Consider the following 24,007-nt stretch of genomic DNA (forward strand, 5'->3'; position numbering starts at 1 on the left):
ACAAGAATGTATTTGTTTATACATAAACAACCCATAAACAAAAACATGGAAATGAACTCTAAATTTCTCATGCATTTGAGGACATCAAACACACAATAGGTGTCAATACTGCACCAAGTGAGCTGTCTATGTATGATTTGTCATATCTATCATATGCATGATGCTAAAACATGTTGTCTAGGTTGGCAGCTTCTAGTTTTGAGAGAGAGAGAGAGAGAGAGAGAGAGAGAGAGAGAGAGAGAGAGAGACTCACCAATTCTGTGGATTGTGCGGGAACACAGGCTGTGTTGATCTGAAAAAGAGGAAAGAAACATGACTCAAACTCCAATTCTGCATCACATCCACCATGCAACACACAAACGCTTGCCACAATCCTGATGTCTGGATCTCAGGATGAGGGGAAGGGAGTGGTGAAGCAAGATCTGCTGGGATGGGGTGAAGGAAATGCTTCCACAAAGCAACAGATAAGAAAACTATCTGCTGATAACCACTACCAAGACTGTAGAGAATAAGACAAGGATTATGGGTAGTGGGCAGTTACCACAGGCATTCCCGCACACATTCCTCTCAGTTGAAAAACCACGACGCAACAATGTTAACGGTGGTATACACATCAGGAACCTGATGTGACACCTGATGTTATATGTCTACACTGAAAAAAATGATTCATTGAATTTAATCAATTTTTTAAGGTAAGTGGTTGCAATCAATTTATTTAAGCTACATTTAAACAAAAAAGATTAGTAAAGTAAAATCAAATATAAAACTTTTGTTTAAATGTAGCTTAAATAAATTGATTGCAACCACTTACCTTAAAAAAAAATTATTAAATTCAATGAATCATTTTTTTCAGTGTACATGTTTTGGTGTAAGAAAGGCAGAGACTTTATTTTTTAAAGGAATAGTCAATTTTCTTAAAAGAAAAATCCAGATAATTTACTCACCACCATGTCATCCAAAATGTTGATGTCTTTTTTTTGTTCAGTCGAGAAGAAATTATGGTTTTTGAGGAAAACATTGCAGGATTTTTCTCATTTTAATGGACTTTAATAGACACCAACAATTAATACTTAACTCAACACTTAACAGTTTTTTTCAACGGAGTTTAAATGATTATAAACGATCCCAAACGAGGCATAAGGGTCTTATCTTGCGAAACGATTGTCATTTTTGACAATAAAAATAACAAATATACACTTTTAAACCACAACTTCTCGTCTAGATCCGGTCGTGATGCGCCAGCGTGACCCCACGTAATACGTCATGACGTCAAGAGGTCACAGAGGACGAACGCGAAACTCCGCCCCAGTGTTTACAAGTGTGTTAAAAGAGCACCGTTCCAACGTTGTTGTATGTCAACTGATACTAATTAATGTCTTTGTGTCAGTTTATTGTTTACAATGGTCTGCAAATGTGCGTTTATATATGTAACACGTGACCTCCCTACGTCACTACGCATTTGCGTTAGGTTGCGCTGGACCGGACCTAGACGAGAATTTGTGGTTTGGAAGGGTATATTTTTTGTTTTTCTTGTCAAAAATGACGATTGTTTCGCTAGATAAGACCTTTATGCCTCGTTTGGGATCGTTTAGAGTCCTTTGAAACTCCGTTGAAAAAAACTGTTATGTGTCGAGTTAAGTGTTAAGTGTTGGTGTCCATTAAAGTCCATTAAAATGAGAAAAATCCTGCAATGTTTTCCTCAAAAAACATAATTTCTTCTCGACTGAACAAAGAAAGACATCGATATTTTGGATGGCATGGTGGTGAGTAGATTATCTGGATTTTTCTTTTAAGAAAATTGACTATTCCTTTAAGAGAACAGGGGGGAAAACATTTGTGTGTGCTCACGGTCACGCTTACGTAACGTGAAGTTTTCCCACCCCCTGTACATCCGATGCCCTGTTTGTTTGGCCACAGGAAAAGGGCTGAGCAGAGAAAACTGACTCTGAACCACACAGTCATTATATTTGGCCTTGACCTATGACTGTGTGTTTGTTTGTGTTTGTGTGACTCAAAGAGAGATAGAGAGTTATTAAAAGATCCATGCTTTTGTTCAACAAGACAATGAAACATAACTTATGAGGTTTTACATTCATGAATTTATGTATCTATATTTCCAACATTGGTATACAAGTGGTGTACACTGAGTGATACTGTGTATCCCACAATGCATAAAATTTTTTTTACACTTCACAGCTTATGAATGAAAGTCTTTGAAACTGAAAGTCTTCAACCTTGCAAACATAATTTTTTACATAATCTGTATAGTTTTACAGGTTTTTTTATAATATAGCAGTCAATATAATGTACGCTGTCCAGTAGGCAGTGCGCTTGTATTTCATTTCTAACATATCCTATGTGATTTGATGTTCACATGACTGTTTTTGTGTGTTGCTAGGTGGGTGGGACTCTATTATAATATCAAGTTTCCTATTTTCTTTGCTTAAAACGCTACTATCACATTTTAAGAAAGTCGACAATAATGACTCAAAACTAGAATTCAGACAAATGCAAAGATAATATTTCACTTAGGTGTTGTAAAACTTTTCCCCATAGTAAAGCACACAAAGACTGTCAGCAGGTCCCTCTGTTATATTGTAATGAAAGATAAGTGTTAATAGTGTAGCTATTTTTACCATACTGTATTGCATCACTGTGTCTGTGTTCAACACATTTCTTCCTCTACCTCCTTTTCATTTTTCCTCTTTTAAATCCCTGCTTCCCTAATTTCCTGCTTCATCTCTCAGTTTTTTTATCATTTCCATCCATCCGTTTGACATCTCCACCCAAGTATCAGTCAATCCATTTACGTTTCCTCTATCATCTATATATCATCACTTACGTTATCATTATGTGCTGGTTTACTGTCTCTGCTGCTATGGTCTTCTATACAAAAAAACTATTCTGATAACTATAGAGTCTGCCATAATACCACAGTACAACCTGATTTTATCCATTACCGATTTTGAAATAGTAAACACTGCAATTTTCCATTAAAAATAAAATGGAAATGAATGTAAAATGCATTTTTTGTATATTAAATGTATGAGGTGCCATTTTATTCTATAAATTAATACAAATTTTGTTTTGGTCTCAAATGGCAGGCTACTGTCAGTACAAATTAGCAGTTTAAGGCAATTGGTAAAAATGGTGTTTAAAAAATTCAAAATAAGATACTTTGGAATAATTTTATATTTGAAACCTTTCCTATAAATACATTTCACAAATTTCAGTAGTTGTTGGAATGATAGGATAATTGAAAAACTTTGGTCCATCAATTTGTATGTTCTTCAATATCAAGGTAGTACAACCGCAATCATGGGCCTTTATTAAGAAGATAACAAGTATAAACCGTAAACATGATATCACATCATCCATTGAACGCCAGGTGGTCTTTATGGCTGAATGAAAAGATTGTAATAAATAAATAAAAATTTCCGTATTATCCAGACTATAAGTCACACTTTTTTCATAGTTTGGCAGGTCCTGGAACTTAAGTTCAGGTGCTACTTATACGTCAAAACTATTTTACATGAACCAAGAGAAACCATTACCGTCTACAGCCGCGAGAGTCCGCTCTATGCTGCTCCTGTATTTATGTAATTCAATGGATTCAGTGATGCGGAATGACTTCGGGACCTTTTTGAACCTGATTTGGCTTGTCGTGTTAATTTAGCCTATTCAGCCTCCTAGGTATGTTTGATATGCTATTGTGTATTGTGTAAATAACTGTTTATGTTACTTTAACGGACACCTATTCACCCTGCTGTTCTGTGTTACTGTTAAGTTGAATAACTTGCCTTTCCAGATTAAATGTCTGTTCTTCGGCTTGGATTTTTTAAAATCATTTTGTGAATAAACTCAACGTATAGTCCAGTGCGACTTATATATGTTTTTTCCTCTTCAAAACGCATTTTTGACTGATGCGACTTATACTCCGGAGCGACTTATAGTCTGGAAAATACGGTAGCTACTTTAATGTAATGGGTAGGCTGGTATGTCAGGTGGTACAACTAATGTAAAACTAGAAAAAAACGCATGGTAATTATATTTAAAAAGTATATTTATGAATTTGATATCACAGGCAAAAGCTTATACGAGCATCCAAGTGGAAGTCTGTTAAATGTAAATTCATTGCAGAGGTCAGGTGGTGCAACCAGAAAGTCAAAGGGTGCAACTACTATGAATGCCCCAAAGAAAAAAAAATAAGCTAAATAACTTTAATAAGCTAATAATTTAGCTATAAATGCAAGCTAAGGTTGTTTATAATTGTTATACTGTTATACCTGTTAAAACCTATCAGGCAAATAGAAATTGATTGGTTATACTGCCTGACATTTTTTTGAATAAGGATATAAAAATACTGTGGAAAAAAAATCATTAACTGTATTGAAATGTTGTTCAATAAACAAACCTTTTTAAACACAAATATGCATTACATCCATGCTTTAGGAGCTTGTTTTGTTTTTGACCCATTAACCTTTATAGCAATATTACAAAAAAGAAAAAAGCACATTTTACAAAAATGACAAAAAATTAAAAATATAAACATAAAAGATTATTCAAAATATTAATAAAACTGCAATAAAAAAATCAAAATAAAATGAATAACTGCTGTTATGTTTGGTTTTTATTAAGTAAATACTTAAATATTACTGGATATAAAGCTAAACAAGTCTATACCCACATTTTACAGTTAATAAAAAAAAATGAAATACAAAGTCTGTCAGCCTTTCTGTGACAACAGGACTGTTACTAATAAGGTGAAAGGTGGTACTAATTCTAGGGGCCCACAACAATTTCTAGGGCCTCCAACAGTGATTGCACATGACTTCCTCATTCCAACAGAGATCGTTCGCTCAGAAACAATTTGAAATTTGTTCCTCTTCTTCTCGTTCTAAATCTTCTTTCGTTCCCTCACCTGACTTCTGAGTGGACCTTTACTATGGTTAAAACTTATGAAGCACCCCTTCAAGCAACCAACTTTCAACCCATAATACAAATTTTCTCTTATTCTTTCTTTCCTAAACCAAATTTTCCTTATTTTCCAATTTTTACAGTAAGTTACAGCGGCCCCCGATTCTGGGGCCCTGTTTTTAGCAGCGAGCACACAGAAACATGTTCCCACGTGTAATGGGACTTTAAGGGTGAGTGGAGGTCCATATGCGACTATGTGCCAAGTGTAATACCACAGAAGAAGTAAGGAGGGTTATTTACATGACAGAGATGTTTTGACTCTAGAGCGGTTCTGCTGAATCAAAGATCCAAACGAAACATGACTGAGCTCTATATTGTTGTCACGCTCCAAGTTAGCAGCTTTACCCAACCGACAGCATGTTCAAAGTCAACAGGAAAGGTATTCAACATCCATTTTAATTTTATTATGTGGTGCAATGAAACGGAGCATAAAGGGAGAAAAATAACGTGGGTCAGGTTTGATTTTACCCTTAGGAATTGATGCAGTCTCTTATAAAACAATACATTATTCAGTCTCAGGATTCAGTCTCAGGCTTTTTAACCAAGATGAAGGTCAAGTTTTTAGCATCATGTACCTCATTAGTTAGATATCATTTAAACATTTATATTCATTACTGTCTTTAAATATATCAAAAATGGTAGTTGGCTAGTGCCCAGAAGTGATGTCAGTACCTCGTTCCCTTTTAATGTACCCTCAGGATAAATTAAATAATAGAAATATGAGGTGTGTGGTATAAAATGGACAAAAACACTTGTACAGTATTTAGTGGACAAAATAATTTGTCTAAAAGGTACAATACAGCATATTAGGAATTCTGTGTTTTATTTAAATATACAAAATAAGCATACACTGTCAAAAAATTTCAAAATATGCTGTCATTGGGGCTGTACCCTTTAAAAATGCTTTGCTGACTTCACATTAGTACCTCAGAGGTCCCAAAAAAAGCTTATTAGTACCTCAAGGATACATATTAGTATTTTAAAGGTATATATTGGTACCAAATCTATACATATCTGTACGTACTGTTACATGTTAGGACCTTTTTAAAGTGTAATGCCCCAGTGACAGCTGGGGTATATTGTAACATTTTTTTAACCCTTGTGGGTTGTTCCCATTCACTACCTATTCGGGTTGTTCGTGTACAAAAGAGGCCACTGAATTAAACGGCTGTAAAAATGTATCAGATAAAACTTTTTTTTTTCAGAAATGTGTTAATAAACCTCAGTACTGATCAAACCTACCAAATGTTTACAAAATTTCAATGATTTTAACTCTTTAATTGCCAAGTGCATAAGTGGTGTCACTGATTTGGGGGGAAAAACACAAATTGACTGATTTTCAATATAAAAAGTGATTGTGAACTGGATTTTTTAAACATTTTTCACAGTCTTGGGCTTGTCAAAGATTGGTAAAAACATTGGCATTGATGCATTTTTAGTTTTTGTGCAGCATCAATTTTTATTTTTTTCTCCCTAATTAGTTGTTTGTGTCTTTTTTTGCCCCATTGACTTTCGTTATAAAAACATTTTTTGTTTGCAGAGCCATGACACCTTATTATCATGCATTCTTGATTGTTGGCGGTTTTTCTTTTTGCTAAGAGGTAAAGTTTGTAATTTTTACTGTTGCATTTTCTCAAAATATTTGTAAATATAAGATTTGTCACTAAACATCATTCCATTTGCTGAAACACAGAGAAAGTTAAAAAAGACAAAAATAAACTTTGTCCTGGGCTATGTCTTTATAAACTTTGCACATGTGTATACCTTTTTTCTCAATGCTCAGCTTTAGTTTATACTTCAAACACACCAATGCAAAATGCATAACATTTTTATAATAAATCCTTATTACAATATTTAAATAAAGCGCAAAGATGTCTCAAAGTTGGACATTACTTTTGGCCACTACTAAACATCATCCATTCACCCATCCAACATTTAAACATTTGCAAGATTTTAAGACTTTGCTTTGGCTCAGCATCTAGTAAAGTCCTGAACTGTCCTTATTTTGACATCGAGTACTAGCTGCTCTATCCGTTCTGCACTCGTTTCCTGTTCATAGACGTGCAAAGTTTTTTTTAGGTGTTTGCTCCGAGCCAGAGAGGAAATGTTACTATCGCACTGTGTGTATGTCCGAGGTTGGAGAAGATGTATGTAGAGATAAAAAAAATGGACAGAGAGGAGAAGTGTAAAACAGCAGGTGTATTACATGAGATGGGGAAACCAGGAATCAGAGTAAGCGGTGAAGTAGCACAAGAAGGGTGGAGAGAGAGAGAGAGAGAGAGAGAGAGAGGAGCAACCAGATAAAAAAAGACAGAGAAAGATGGAGGGATGTCAGAGCTGTGAGGGAAGCGTGGGAGGAGAACGAGGGCGGATGGAGAATGGGGTGTAAACAGCGTAATTACAGCGATTAATCTGAGCAGAAAGCAAAGGCCCTCAGGAGGGGCGCATACCAACTCTCCACACTTTTAACCACTTACTGACAGAAAAAAAACAGCCTTTATGTCTTTGATTAATGTTTATAATGCAAAATATCTTGGTCAATATGTAACCACTTGCAACTAAATGCGTTTCTTTAGATTCAATAATATTCATTATGCAAATGTTTTCACATTAAATATAATATGAATGGCACACAGCTATCTTAAAGGAGCGGTGAATCAAATACTCAATTTTAACTTGATAATTTGTCATATAAGAGGTCATCATACTTAAATGAACATCCTGCAAGTTTCAGAACTGAAAACGTCTGTGCTACTGAAATATAACAGTTTTTGGCACCAAGCCAGTATAACGACCAAGTGTGGAATTCGAAAAAATATGACGTCAAAGTAGACTTGAAGCACCTCCCCATAGCCAAATACAAGGACCACTTTTGTAGCCCCTCCCACAGCTTCGCGTGACACACGTGTGTCTCAACAATAAGTAAACATGTCTTTAAAGATTGGCAAATGTAACCAAAATGACTTTTAAATAATTTTTTTTCTGAGAGACTTTTAATTTTACGCGGTGATATGAAGTAACCATGGAAATGCATTTTCGGTTGTGGAAGAACGGTCTATGGGAAGAACACATACGTTGGATAACAAAGGCTCAACATTAGGAATGCGTGGATAAAGTTTGCTTTTGAAGAAGTTCCAGCTCGCGTTTGTTTACTTTGTGTACACGGATTCATTCGTAAAGAAGTTGATGCTGGATTTGCAGAGAGACTTTTATTAAAAACACCACTAATATTGGATCTGACAAAAATGACACAGCAGTATACACTGTAAGTTTATTTAAGTTACTGCGTTTCACTATTGCTTTGTTAGAAGAGATCGCTTGATATGTCTGTTGTAACATCCGTGTCTAAACACGTATGTTTGACTGTTTTAATGTACTAAAAACATTAGACGATTAATAAAGGTACAACACTTAACAACACGACTGTAATTTAACGTTAGAAATATACAAAGTTATTGATAAAGAAGGATTTATCAGCCGCAGTTTAGATTCGGATGCACGCTTATTGTGTTGTATACGGTAATTTAATCACGTTGAGTTTAAAGTTTTGTTTCTACTTTAATATACGTATTGTCATTTATGTGTATCATCTTTAGCACTCAGAATCTTTTGTGGCTCAAACATATTTGTGTTCGGCTGCTATTTTTACACATTAATGTTTTTAAAACATTTCCCCACATGTAATGACGGGGAATGAAGCTGTCCAATCATAGCAGTGGGTGTTTACGTCCAGGTCTTTAATGCGGCCCGCCTCTTCAAACAAATCATTTCTCCAAACAGCCACTAATCCATGTTACAAAATAGCCTATTACTTATTGCTTTTGATGTTTTTGAATGTAAAAACCACGCGAACATCATAAGTAGACATCAGACAACAGTATAAAACAATAAAATCGACAAATTCACCGCCCCTTTAAGAATAATTCAATTTACACTACAATGTTTCAACCTACAGTATATGTGATCTTCGTCAGGTGTGTTGGTGTGAATTGAATAATTAAACTTTTTTGGGAGCTGAAAACAGCAATGTGCCATATCTATTTTATTTCATACGCAAGTTTTTGGAACTGAAAAACAGACCCCTGATGTTCTGGCCCAAACTCACATCATTAGTTCAGCCCAACAGAGGAAAGTTAAGCTCCCACCCAAATTAAACATTATTGCAAAATCAAGGTGTCAGGAATGCTTAAAAATTACAGACAGGTGTGTTAAAGCAAAGTTGGTACTGGATGCACTAATACTGCCAATGGCAAGTCAATGCAAGTCAATGGACAGTTTTTTTGTTAAATTTAAAGAGCGTGTATGTAATATGCGCCTATAGGCGGGTATACAGTGCGCATACACTGCTTATTATACACACAGGGAGCACACAGACATGCCAAATATAAAATAATTAATTATCTCCTGCATTTAATTATCTCATTGCACATTTGAGGTGTACACGGGCCTGACCCGAGAGGGTTCGGGTCTAAATGTTTCACGTGTGAGTTGTTACATAAGGATAATCCCCAAATGATAAAAAAGTATCCACATTGGACACAAGGATAAAAATGGCAACATGTCATTGCATGTATCAGAATGAACTATTTGACGAATGGTGAAGGAAATTGATTTCCTCTCTGGAGAAGCTTTCAATCTTTGTTCTTGAAAATCCTGCCATGTAAACAACGAATCCACCATGTTGCAAGCGCAACTGACTTTTACAGGGAATAGGAGATGAGACTCTGATTGGTTTATTGCATATTATTGCCAAAACACATCCATGACTCATTAAGTGAATATGTACAATGTTCTTGGACCATGCGTCTGACGCGCTGACCATTTTTTCATTGTTAAACTACTAAGAGTAGATTCGGACAACATGCCCTACGTGCACCTGCACTTCAGACCAAAATAGGGCCCATTACGTGACTTTAAAATGAATGAGGTTATGAATTCCTAAAGAAGGTCCTAGGATAGTTGAGTGATGTCATAATTATCCTTGAGGGCGGATTAAAGCCAAGGCTTTCACGGCTGATGTCAATAAAAATAAGCGCCTGGTGAAAGAGAGGCAGAAACAACTGCATATACACAGACATGAACACATGTAAACGCAAAAATACAATTGGACGGTTCCCTTTAAAAGATCCTAATATGCACCCAGTACAGCTTTTATATATTTTATTAAGAGTGTAGAGAGAAATAATATTGTTGGGATCACTTTTTCTTTTTAGCTGATGGGCGATAAAACACTGACAACCAATAAAAATCTATGCATTAAAATGCGAAACTGCAGTGTGCAAAGGTATAAGCAGCCTAATAACATTATTATCAGTTGCTTGCTGTGGGTGATAGTTATTGTTATAGTAATCTTTACAGTTACCATTCTTGATGTGAAAGGGCCTTTAGTAACTCGCACATGTGCAAAAGGTCATTGGTTCAAACCCAGGGAGTACACATGCTGATAAAAATGTATACCTTGAAGTCATTGTCAATAAAAGCATGTGCCAACAACTGCATCATTTTAATGTAAAATATGATCACATTCTTAACTGCATTGAGCCATGTGACTTATATAAAGTAAATCACCAACGTCTGTATGTTCTCTAACAACAACACGGTGTATGTCACTCCCTCACTGTGATTTTGAGTGTTAACACATGCTTAGTCTGAAGCAGCTGGACCACTGTTAACACACACTTTAAGCAGATCCCGAGAGGGAGGCTGGGAATACAGAGAGCTCGGCTTTCACACACTGCCCGATTACATCTTTTCATTTGGATTGATTCCTGCATGGACATCCATAATTGAGATACTTTCCAAACTCCAACAGACAAGATGTATACAGGACTAATCCATCTCTAATTAGCCCTCCCTCCCTCTTTTTGAATTATTTCATCACTTGTATTGTTTTAATGCCAAACTAAACAGGAATTACTAATGTCAAGCAAAGCAGCCGATCAAATGTCAAGGAGATAAGACAGATAAACAGAAGTAAATATATTCCAGCAAAACTAAACAAGTACCCATCATCATCAGATATCAGCAGTTGAAACATGCCACATGTCCAGCTCTTTTCTAATGTCCTATGTGTTTATAGAGACACAAAAGGTCCCTTGTAGTGGAAAAAGTTTCCACAGACAATACAAGGTAAGCAAGAAATGATTATTTTAACAACAGCAGTCTTTACTAAAAAGCATTAGTTCACATTATGATTTTTTTAAGGATATGTTTTATTAAATAACTATTAAAGGGAACATTTTACAACTCAAAATACCATATAGATAATTTATTATAGCATGTTAAAATTACCACTTTGTAGGTGTGAGCAAAAATGTGCTGTTTTTGGGTGTCTCTTTAAATGCAAATGAGCTGATGAAATGCAAACACTGGTTTGTTGAAATTGAAACTCAATTGTGCTGTGAATTATTTTCTCTCTCTCTTTCTCTCTGCACTAAATGGCAGTGCAGTGGTTGTATAGTGCAGATTAAGGGGGCGTTATTATTTTAACAAGATCCCCTTCTGACATCACAAGGAGAGCCAAATTTCAATGACCTATTTTTTCACATGCTTGCAGAGAATAATTTACCAAAACTAAGTTACTGGGTTGTTCTTTAACACATTTTCTAGGTCGATAGAATCACTGGGGACCCAATTATAGCACTTTTATAACATGGAAAAAGTCAGCTTTTCATGATATGTCCCCTTTAAGTTGAACAAAAAATAGTTTACATTTGTAATTAATTTTAAGTTGATTTCATTTGTAATATCAATTGCTCTGTCCAACATCTCCACTTAGATAATTTATTTTAAAGATTTTTTTATTTATTAATTTCTATCACTTTTGGTGTTATAAATGGTATTATAAAACAAAATGCATGACTGACTATAAGTCAATCATTAAATAAACTTTATTCTTCACAGAAACACATACAAAAACTTTATTTTTGACACAAATTGTCAATACTGTGGAGGAAAATACAATAAATGTGCTAAACATGGTTCATATAAGTAACCACTTATCACCTGTCGGTGACTTCACAAAATTATAATTTAAACCATAACAATATCAATAATATAAGAGCTTAAACCTCTTTGACATTTTATTAATAAATATTTAAGTAGTAAAAGTTCTGTGAAAAAGCATTAAAAACTAAATATTAAGGTGCAAAGGATTATGGGTATTCCCCACAACATGTGGGTGATTCTCCCGAAAACTTGGTTTTAAAAATGTCAAGCATGAAAATGTAAAAATTGCTTAAATTTACTTTTTTTCCCACCAGACATTGAAAAACAAAGTCTGGAGTATATGGGAACATTAATTTAAAAACTTTTACTTATCATTTAACACTTTTTGTAACATAATTTAAAAAATTAGTCCTAAAAAATCTCATTACCGCAACAGTCAGAAAACATCAACATTGACATATTTTCAAAATGACATGACAAACCTGAAAGAACATAATTTGGAGATTCTGCACATGCATTTAAAATCAAAGTATTATGCTTCTATTAATTAAATTAACATTTAATAAGCATCTGTTGCGGTAATGATAATCAAAATGTCGTGTTAGCATTCTGGCAAGACAATATTTCAAATTAACTGTAAAAAAAATGATCTTACCTGGTAGCCATCTTGAAGTAACTGGTCCATGTGCTTGGTCACTCAAAATCAAACTTTATTAAAATTCTGTATGTGTGCTTAAACTGTTCTCAAAAAGTGTTGCGGAGGATGAGAACATCAGGCATGGACACATCATTTTCCTAATTTTTCTTCATTATTATTATACATGAATATTCAGTAAATATTTTTTCTGTCATCTAAAGTAGTCTAGCAAAACATCCATTTATTTTTTTCTTAATATTTTTGTGTTAATTTGATTAAATTACAACACAACGCATGTTCAAACACAGCCGGACACATTGCGGTAATGAGAATTTCAGCAGAAAATGAGATAAAATTTACAATTATAAATTCTTATGTTGAAATCACACATTGTGCAAGGTAGAACACAGTATTGTGTTAATTCTGATGCTTTTTAATGTTACTATATTACACATTTTAAAGCTAAAATCATTAGTGCCGTGGTGTTTCAATGGTTGCGTGAGAATCACCCATGTACTGATAATTTTAAGTTCAGTTTACTTGAATGTTTTAGTTTAATGAATATTGTAAGTTTAAATATTTAAAGAGCACCTATTTCATTGCTAAAAACAATTTTATTTCGTGTATTTGGTATAATACAATGTGTTCACGTGGTTTATGGTTAAAAAACACATTATTTTCAACATACTGTACATTTTTTGTAGCTCCAGATTTCCATCTCTTCCTGAAACGCACGTTGATTTAAAAAGTGCTGTGTCCCTGATTGGCCAGCTAATCTGTACGTTGTGATTGGCCTGAATACCTCTGATGTCAGCCAGAAATGTGACGCTCCTTACCATGTTTGAAAGATTCAATTGCTAACAGGAGTTAACTTACAGGCTGTGAGTCCGAAGCGGGAGGAATTATGATAATGTCGGTCTTGTCTATGTCACCAAGAAAGTTGTAGTCCAAGAAAAGAGATTTACGTTGGAGACGATAACTCGCGTCATTGTTTACTTTGGTGTTTGTACCTTCTGCATATCATTAACACGTACTAATACACACTTACCCTACGGTCACATTAGCTACAAAAGTGAGCGACACCGAGGGACACGCAATCGCTTGATGGGGGCGTCCCTTGGCTAGTATCTAAAAGTGGTATCAAAAGTCACTTCAGAGGTATTGTTAAGTTACAAGAACAGTGTTTTTGGATTTAAAAGTATTTATTTCTCGATAAAAGTAACAAAATATATGAGATAAAATGCCAAACTTATCAGATATATACATAAATACGCATTTTCCGCCATCTTGAATTATTTTCTCAGACTCGACCACAGACCTACGTCACTGTGCTCCTTCACTCCGATTGGCAGTCGCTTTGTCGCATCGCTCAGCATTCTGCTTGTCTAATTTGGCCATGCCTTGCTCGCCCAGCGGCGAGCTCGTCGCTGGCAAACGGCCACTCCCATTGAAAATGAATGGTAGCCTGTAGCTCTGTCTCTGTCTCTTGTAGCTAATGTGACCTGGGGGTCACACACCAAAGGTGTAAAATCATGAAATCAGATCATAGGTGCCCTTTAATTGACTTAAGCTTTTAAGCATAGGTCCAAAACACAAAATATTAAGTGATGTTGACTTCATTGTTTAAGTAAAGACAATATCTGGGTTAACATTGTATGGGATTGCTGAGAAGAACCCTTCTCCTGAGTGTAATTTACTTGTATCTCTTCAAAAACAGGTTGATCACTAGTCCTAACCAGAGATGCTCCTCAATTTCCAACAGGGGTGATGAAACAAGACAAAAAATCAAGATCACAAATATGACACAGCAAGAAAAGGTACAGATTCGACTGAATGACACGGCATCACCGACTGCAGTGCATACGTGATTGATCTCATCATGGTTTCCTACTCTGTTTGTTCTGTGCAATTGTTTAGAAAACAAGCTTTCCTGGCAAATATTTTTTCCCGTTACCCTGCATTAGGAATCGGATGTAATCCAGACCTCTGAGTCAGAGCACCAGCTACTAAATGATGCAAAGTGAAACAGATTAAGAGAAACACACAATTAGGAAAGCCATAGAAACATACAAACTTATACGAACTATACCCAAACATGCAAGCTTAGGGGAAATTTGGGAAAGACGTGCTACTGATGAGTTCATAGAGAGGGGTGATGATGGGAAAGATTTACTGGAAGAGCCCACCCATTCACATCCTCCACTGACATCAATACATATCCCATTTTTGCCACCGGGAAGCAGGATCCTTTTTACCCTGAAGAGAGGTGGAAATTACTCTTCCTCTATCTGACGGGCCGCTCTGCCATCCATTACTCTCTTTTCATCCCTTTCCTGGCCCCCTCGCTCTTTTTCCCTTTTTATCCGTGTCTTTCCGACATGGACTGAACTTTCCATTCTGGCACACAGATAACACTCTTCCGCTCACAGGATGCATGAAAAACACAAAAATACGACCGAGTTTTGATTTTGTGTGAGCGTTTCTGTATCTGTATTCTCTAAGAGACGAGACGATTGGTTGTCAGGGGTCTAGAGGTTTTTTCCTGCGGTTTAAGGTTGTAGACGTGGATGCATCAGGCACCAGACAGACCCAACAAACAAAGAAAATAATACTGAGAGTAATTTCCTTTTATCTTTGTTTTCAGGAAACTGCAGTTCAAGAATAAAGGAGTTGGGGGTTTCCATTTAAATGGGTTAAAGAAGATACTGATTTACAGACTATTGAGGTTTTAAGACTTTTGGCCACTGTTGCTGGAGGCTACACAAGTGCTGGTTAAACTGTGCTTATTGGATACAGACCACATACAGTACTGTACAGTCAACTCGTCTCTACTGTAGACTTCAGGGAATATTTCACCCAAACAATGGCTGATATAAATAGATTGAATCTTAACTCTGAAGAGCAATGAGTCAGCTTTGATAAACACCATCTGTTGCCAGCTGCTGTCTTTGGGGGGACTGTGATGTGATATTTCGATAGCAATAGACTAAACTGGATTAAAAGTAGAGAAATCTGATCTTGGATCTGAGGATTTTAAACAATGGACCACACTTTAAATGCTTGTGTACATGATGCAATTTGAAAAAAATGTCAGGTCAGTTTTATAAAAGATAGTGTTTTATGAATCTAATTTTTAAGCGATATTTCTTATTTGTATTAATTATTAAACCTGTATTCAGGTAAGACTTTACAATAAGGTTTTTGTTAACATAGTAAATGCATTAACTAACATGAACTAACAATGAACGTTTTAATTTTTCAGTCTTTGTAAATGTTAGTGAATGCCAATACAGTTGTTCATGTAAGTTTATTGCGCACAAGCTAATGTTATTATACGGCTTGCTGAAATGCTTCTGATTGGACAGTCGCGACATTTGCAGGTTTATTATTCCCAGATAACAGCCGCGACAAAACTAATAACACACGGTAACCCGTATGCAGCAAATCCTTTTGACACGTACAGTTTAATACTACACAAAAATATATAAATATAAATATGTTTTTAATAATATATATGACATTATCTTTATAAATGTTTAAACCAAATAGTGTGTTTGTGAAATTTGAACGTCTTGTCTCATCTTAAAACCGAAAGTAAACATCTTTCCTGCAGAAGGTCTACATTCTATAATGAGCAAATAAAATATTTCAAATCAATATTTAATGCTCCTTATATTACTTATGAGGTAAATAGTCGTGTAATAAGCGGGATAATGTACAGGTAGCTGGTTGTATTTGTGAACAGGGGCGTTGCACAAGATCTCGGGCCCTATGCATAGGCAGTCCTAATGGGGCCCAATGCCCCACCCCCATAATATATTTCAGACTTTCAAGGGCCCTCTCTTCCTTTGTGGCCCTGGTAATCAGTACTGGTTTTACCCCCAGTCCGACGCCCCTGTTTGTGAAATAAGCCATTCAGTGTGATACAAGATCATACTGTCGAGGCTTATTTCTGCAATAACAACCTGCTGCCTGTAAATGATCCCTTACTTAACAGATACAACTTTTAATTTTAAAAATGTTTTAGTAAATGTTAGCTAATGCATTAAAGCAACACTATGTAGTTTCCATGTAAAAATGACTTACAGCTCCCCCATGTGGTTGAAAAGCGGAACAGTGCCTGGTATCAGACACTCTTCTGCAGGCAGGGGGAGGGGCGGGGCTGTGTTTCAAACCCTCCACCGCCACTTTCAGAGTGTGCTTGTAGCAGCTAGGAGGCTGCTCAGGTTGCAGCAACAGTACAATTTGTCCAGTTAAAAGTTGTTCTATCACTGAAATAATTTTAGAGACATTATTTAAAGGTAAAAAAACTACATAGTGTTGCTTTAACTCTTTCACCGCCAGCATTTTTTAAAAAAAGTTGCCAGCCAGCGCCAGCGTTTTTCATGATTTTCACAAAATGCCTTTAATGCCTTCCAGAAAATGTACCGAAAATAAACATACAATATACCAAATGAAAGAACAGACCCTCTGCTTTCAAACAAAAAAAAAACGTTTCATCCTACCTTCAGTAGTTCTTTTGTAATCAGCTTTTGAATATGGGTAGGTTTCTGCAAAAACACCACATTTTGAGCAAAAAGCTGAGATAATTCCATGTTTGTGACGGACTTTTCATAGAGATCCCATTCAGAGCGATCTTTAAAACAGACATGGACATGCAGCCGCTTGCCATAGGGCAATACTTCCGGGTTTAAAAAGTTGCGGAAGATCTCGTCATTGGCGGGGGAAGCGTTTTCTCTTAATTGACGAGATATCTCGTCAATGGCAGGGAAAGAGTTAAGTAATGTTAAGGGGGGGGGGGGGGGGTTTCCGAATGGTATTTCAAGCATTCTGACTTATTAACACGGTTATAGAGTTGTTTCCTCATGCTAAACGTAGGCAAAGTGTCAAAAAAGCAGTTGTGCATGTTACAGAGTATTTCTGTGCCGAATGCACTTCTCCAAGGTTCCTACAAGTTTCTGAAAGTTTTTTTCGATTACCGGTCCAGCTGACGTTTCTGGGGTTTCTACAGGTATCACTTCTTTTTATTGGCACTTCCCTCGGAAAACCCCGCTAAACAGGCTCATCTCTGAATGGAAAACTGCAGGCACACACGGACACACACAACCGCGCTGTTTTGAATCACTCTCCGTGTGTCTCATTAGTTCACTAGCTCGTAAATTAGTCTGTGAATCCCCAATCGGAAATTAATTATTCCGTCAAAGATCAGCGCTCTTGGATGTTACGTTAAAGTTAATGGGAGTAATGTCTTGTCACATCGTGTGGACGATTAACACTTGGAAAGAGGAATGAAAACACTCATTTTTTTCTGGAGCTATATTTCTTATCAGATCGCGAAAACACTGTGGAACTGCAGGTAAGCATCGCAGCTTTTAAATGGGGACATTGATCATTTATTTAATCGCGACGTGACTATTAAAACATGTTATGAGATATCGCCACTGATATATTTATAAGCAGCATGCAAAAACATCTCTCTGACACTTATAAAAAAACTTTTATATAGTACTGACAAGAACGAAGTCTAATAATAACCGAGTGCTCGTATCGCGTTAAGATGAAATGGTAAACCAATAGTAACATTATAGAAGTATAGTTTTATTAACTTTTACCTCGCGCCAAAACAATAACAACACAAAAGACACTAAATATGAATAAAAAAACAAGTAATAGTTTTATCATGACACCAAATACTGCTGATTTGATCTCATTTTGACCATCAAAAACAAACAAGGCCAACATGAGAGCCTTGGAATCCCTGTCAGAGATGTAGCCCAGAGAGGGCGGTGGTCAGTGGGGCGAGTGAACACTGACGTCGCTCATGCTTTGGTTCTCATAAGTACCGAATCTCACTAAGCAAACATTCAAACAGGCGCTATCTTTACTAATCGACTGTATATTTAAATATAATACATATATATTCTCGACTGAACTAATCTTAAAACTACACTTTGTGACCAAGAAACGTTAATATAAAGGAACGCCTATCCGTCAATTTAGTTAATATGAGATTCAAAGCAGCCGAAAGTGTTACCTGTCATTCTGGCCGCCCTCAAATCCGTGGCGGAAGAAGTAGTTCTCAAACAAAGAGGCTTTTAAAATATCTCCGTTGTTGTTTTCTAGTTTTCGTTTTTCAAACGTGTGCCGCCGAACTTTTGTATAAAAGCATAAGACAGAAGCAATATCGCTCTCGGAGTCGTGTGATATAGCTCTATATCATCACGGCTGTGATTAGGCCAGAGGCACGAGGCCGTAAAAACTCCGGGGTAGCAGCGGAGTTTTGCGTGTGTGTTTGATGCGCTGGATTTTCCCAACCGGGTCATGAGTTGCATGCGGTAAGTAAAACTTCTGTCTTATGTTGGAAATAGTCGCGTGCATATTATATAAATGACACGAACATGTAGTGAATCAAAAGTTAAACAGTGTTGTATAGTGTTGCATGACTCGTACTCGCTCCTCCCGCGGTAGTAACTCCTCCTTCTTCATTTTTTGTACGTTATCAGAAAGATTATTTTATAAATCTGACTAAACTAAAAACTCTTGGGAGATATAAAGGATGTAATACTACTCTATAGGTACTCCAGATTAACCTTAGAAATGCAGAAACAGCGTGTGTTATGTGAGCTTTAACAAATACAACCTTATTGTAAAGTCTTGCCATTCATTTCCCGACAATGTGTTGTGCATCAAATATGGTTCTGAGGACAAAAATGCCTTTAATAAATGAACGATAGTACTGTAAGAGTTTTTAAAAGACATGCAGATATTTTGTATTTGATTTATCAGGTTTATATGTCTTTAATGTGAGTTGCTTGCTTCCATCGGTGATGGTTTGACTTAGCATTCTTACCAAGTGTGCCGCACAAGCCCTGAAAAGTGAAGCCAAAACATTTACTGCAGTTTTATCACGCTGATGTAAATTCAAGCATTTGTTTTAAAATAAGTTTGTTTTTAGTTATTTAATGCTATAAAAACGGTGGTGTGACGTCATGATTGACAGCTATGCGCATTCTGCATCCCGAAATCGCTACTGTGCAGACTCAAGGGCCAAGATGTCTGCGCTGTATCGGGACACTGGCGGCTTCACTTTTCACCAATGGAAGAGAGCGAACGGGCATCGTCCGTCTTTTTTTTACAGTCTATGATTCTTATAGTTTGACTCAATTAATGTGTGTTATATTGGAAATAAAATTATCAGCTATTGGCATGTAACTATTTTATTGGCCAGTGTTTGTTTTGGATCCTGTAACTTATGTATTAGCATGCAATGAATATTTAAAACAAGTAAATCTTTGTTCCTGTATAGCTCATTGGTAGAGCATTGCGTTTGCAGCAAAAGGTCATGGGTTGTAACCTAGGGAACATACATTCTGATAAAAAAATGTATAGTTGGAATGCACTGTAAATCGTTTTGGTGTCTGCCAAATGTATTAGTATATATCTGTAATAAATTAATAGATTTGCCCCCTGTTTCATAGACAAGGCTTGAGGCTAGTCCTAGACTAAGACATGTTTGAGCTGTCTCAACTGAAAATAACATTAAAATGCTTAAATATCTTAGAAACAAAATCTTATGTACTTTGGACGATTTTCATCAGAGATTTTCATGTCTCCTAATATTCCAGGCATCTACAAGTTAAATACATATTGCACATATAGGCAACAAACACAACACAAAACTATTAAGTTTCATGAACTTCCATTATCACAGGTAAAACATGAATAATAGAGGCAAAACGTTACATCTTAAAAAGTACTAAGTTAAGGATTTGACTAAACATACATCTAAAATTATTGGATGGAGACTTTAATAAGTCTTCACAATGGCTTCTCTAACTAGCCATATGTGTCTGAGCGAGTCTCCTCCATAAAACATTTTGCTCCTTACCTTACCTATTCTCTATGGTCTACTACATTTCTATAGACATATCTGTCCACACTCATATATTTAATATGTCAACATATGCACATTCTCATTCATATCTCAGTTTAAGCCATCTTAGTGGGCATCTCCGAATCCACTTAAATTCCCATGCAGTGCTATGAAGAGGCGAATATACAACCCATTCAAAACTAATAATGCCATAGAGCCCCTGAAGTGAACAGAAGCTTAGGAGAGTATCAGGAAACAGCTGGATCTCCTTTGACTGGATTGTCTATATTAAAGAGTATAGGACGAGGGCTTACACTGATCGCTAGACTTTGAAATAAAGTGCTGATCTGGGTCAAATGTATAATAACACCAGGATGACTAAGTAACCAAGTGAGATTGGAGGTTTGCATTGCACGCTGGGTGCCAACAATTTGAGTCTATGGATTTAACGCTGCCTAATGTTTCAGTGATAACACTTCAGCGTTTTGGACCCCGCTGAACACATGACTTGGACTGGCATGGTATTTAAACCTGTGAGGGCTTAAATGTTCTCAAAATTTGTCTTTGTTCTGTTGTGTGTGGTGCCAAATTGTGAAGGACTGGTCTATGGTTCGGATGGGTGATAAGGTTTTTCATTTTCTTGGTTAAAGGTCATGGTCTCCACACATCTCAAGGGAGGAGAACCACTCCCTAACAAAGATGGTGGCGATCAGAGACAACACCAATGTTCATGACTATATATGCATGCATGGTACACGTATTAGGAAATGAACCAATCACTCAACATTAGACACAACGGTAAGTGCAAGGTGATAAAAAGAGGCAATGTGTACTGGTAAAATTCATGGAAATTGTAAAATAGTGTTCTAATGTTGTTTTTTGTCACTGTCACACCATAAAATTTGTCTGTGAATTCCAGGATAAAGTCTCAAAAGATTTAGGAAAAAAAAGATTTGTTTATTCAACTTTATTCAAAAAGTAAGTGTCCTGGCTGCTTTAAAATTTAGAGTTAATTTAACTTTTTTTTTGAGTAAGTTAATATTTTTAAGTTGAAATAACTCAAAAAATGCAGTACGATCATGCACTTTTTAAAGTTTAAACAAAAGTGTGATTTTAATCTTTGCAATACTTTACAATCGACCATGTAACGCTTCTGTCATAAAAAGCTTGTTATCTCTTTCCCTGTCACTGAAATGCTTCGATGCCAATGACGATTTTTCCGACAATCCATATTACAGCTATTATCAACTAGGTGGCAGTCTTACCCAACTTATAAAACACCATTGCATACCAGATCCAAAAACAAGAAATACTTTGTGTATGTTTTGATCATCGCTCCGAATTTGATCTCACAAAAATCTCTTCAATCACCTTTGTAAGGTAAGGTAAGGTAACTTTATTTGTACCCGAGGGTAGATTTTGGTTGCAGGTAAAAAGAATGGATTATTTACACAGATACACACAGATACAACCTTTGTGTTGATTTTGTGTTAAACTATAACACAAGTTGTGTGAAAAATAACACAAAATGTGTTGCTTCAATAATAACACAGAGATGTGTGGATTCTGGGACAACGCATTTAGTGTTAACTAAACAACTAATGTGTTGTTTTTAACAGTTCTAAGAGTGTAGGATAAAAAAAATAAAGCAAAGGGTCTGTTCTTTCATTTGAAATATTGTATGTTTAAATATTTAAAAGAACAGTATGTAGGATTGTGGCCAAAACTGGTACTGCACTCACAAAACTTGTGGCTAAAACTGGTACTGCAATCACACAACTGGTGGCCAATACACAAAATGACAACATAAACATCAGTTGAGGGCTGCAACTCCACTTTTTAAATGACAATATCTTGGCTGGACCACTGTTGTGAGTGATATAAGTATTTGAAATGAAAATGATTTCTTAATGTCTAGTGAGATATGAGGGCCATTTTATGATTAATTGATATACATTTCTTACATACTGTTCCTTTAAAGAAGAACATTTTCTTAAAGGCATTCAACTTTTGTGAAAATCATAAAAAATGCTGGCGCTGGCTGGCAACTTAAAAAAAAAAAAAAAACTCTGGCAGGGTAGGAGTTAATGAGGAAAAAATATGTATTCTGCACTAACATTAAAATACTTATAATAATTATATGAACTTGGTTCCCAAACATTCATTCAGTTTAGTTGTGTTCATTTCTTGCCAAGAAAGCAGGATACATTGTCATAAAGACAGTCTCAGCGGGTTAGACATTTGCTGACTGAATAACCATGTGGCATGTTAAACCATCTTGTGTTTCTTTGCACATTGACCAAACCTCAACCTGTGCCAAACACTGAGGAATAAAATGCAAAACTGTAAATCCTTCATTGCAAAAAGCAACAGCTGGCACTTTTATTGAAAAGGAAATATTTTGGTTACCTGTTGCTTTTTAAAGCATTAAAGGAACATTTTTGTTGTTTAAACTATCAGGTATTTTAGATCAATTACTATCTAATACAAAGGGGCGGTTTCCCAGACAGGGTTTAGATTAATCCAGGACTAGGCCTTAGTTATATTAGGACATTTAAGTAGTTATTCACAAGCATAACTTACAAAAACAATACTGGTGTGCGTCTTGAGACAAAACAATGGCATTTGATATATGTTAAGATATGTCAGTACAATATGTTTTTAAATCCACAGATTCAGGAGCTGTGAATCTAAGTTTGTCTCCAACACACAAATTGAGTTTAATAAATGGCTCTGTGTTCTGACATATGACGCATGCCTCCCTGGACTGTAACTCCCGGGTGTTTTTCTGAAAATGGGCCTGATATGTGTGGGCCTATCTGCCAAGTAAGTCCCGGGCCAATGCTGACAACCATTGACCTTATCAATGAGCCTTTCAGTCAGGCAGTGTGGTGCTGGGGTGCGGCTGTGCGGGTGCCAACACCTCCACCCCAACACAGGGAAGCCTTCAGTATAAAGAGCACAGAAAGTGAGAGTTAACTCCCTTTTAAAGTAACAAACTCCCATTTTATACACCTATGTGTTTGTGAAATGGGAGTGAAGGAAAGAGTGATAAGGTTGAAATCGAAAGAAATGGAAAAATATCTTACCTTGGCTTCGCATTTCTTATGTGTGGCTGTTTTGCAGACTGTAGGTGATAGAGAGAGGGAAATGTATTGGTTAAAGATGAATACCGACTTATAAGACTACAATACTTGCTATAATTTTATATATACAGTCATGGTCAAAAGTGTTGGCACCCTTGGTAAATATGAGCAAAGAAAGCTATAAAAAAGAATCTACATTTCTTCTTTTCAACCTTTTTTTTTGCTCATATTTACCAAGAGTGCCAACACTTTTGGCCATGACTATTTATTATTTTTTTTATTTTATCAGACACCTGAAGACGGCAGCCACTGTGTTGCTTTCAATAGGTACGTTTACATGATGCAACCAAATAAATCGTATTGATGGTGTAATCGGATTGAAAAGCAAGTCGATCAGATGCAAATTTGGATCTTATAGAAAAGGGTGGTGTAGATCTGTGATCTGATAATCAGGAGAAAAGTGCACCAGTAAACACGTGAATCGTA

General features: G+C 36.1%; 1 protein-coding gene across 1 annotated transcript in view; it reads right to left on the minus strand.

Annotated features, from left to right (window-relative positions):
* Positions 1-24,007, minus strand: part of tns2a (tensin 2a) — an 80,097-nt gene that overhangs the window by 28,931 nt on the left and 27,159 nt on the right. The window contains exons 3-4 of the mRNA XM_073875014.1: positions 23,525-23,562; positions 254-292 (exon numbers count right to left, since the gene is read on the minus strand). Coding sequence (XP_073731115.1) covers positions 254-292; positions 23,525-23,562 — 77 coding nt within the window. The remainder of the gene's footprint in view (positions 1-253; positions 293-23,524; positions 23,563-24,007) is intronic.

Source organism: Misgurnus anguillicaudatus, chromosome 13 (assembly GCF_027580225.2).
Source record: "Misgurnus anguillicaudatus chromosome 13, ASM2758022v2, whole genome shotgun sequence".
Lineage (NCBI taxonomy): Eukaryota > Metazoa > Chordata > Actinopteri > Cypriniformes > Cobitidae > Misgurnus > Misgurnus anguillicaudatus.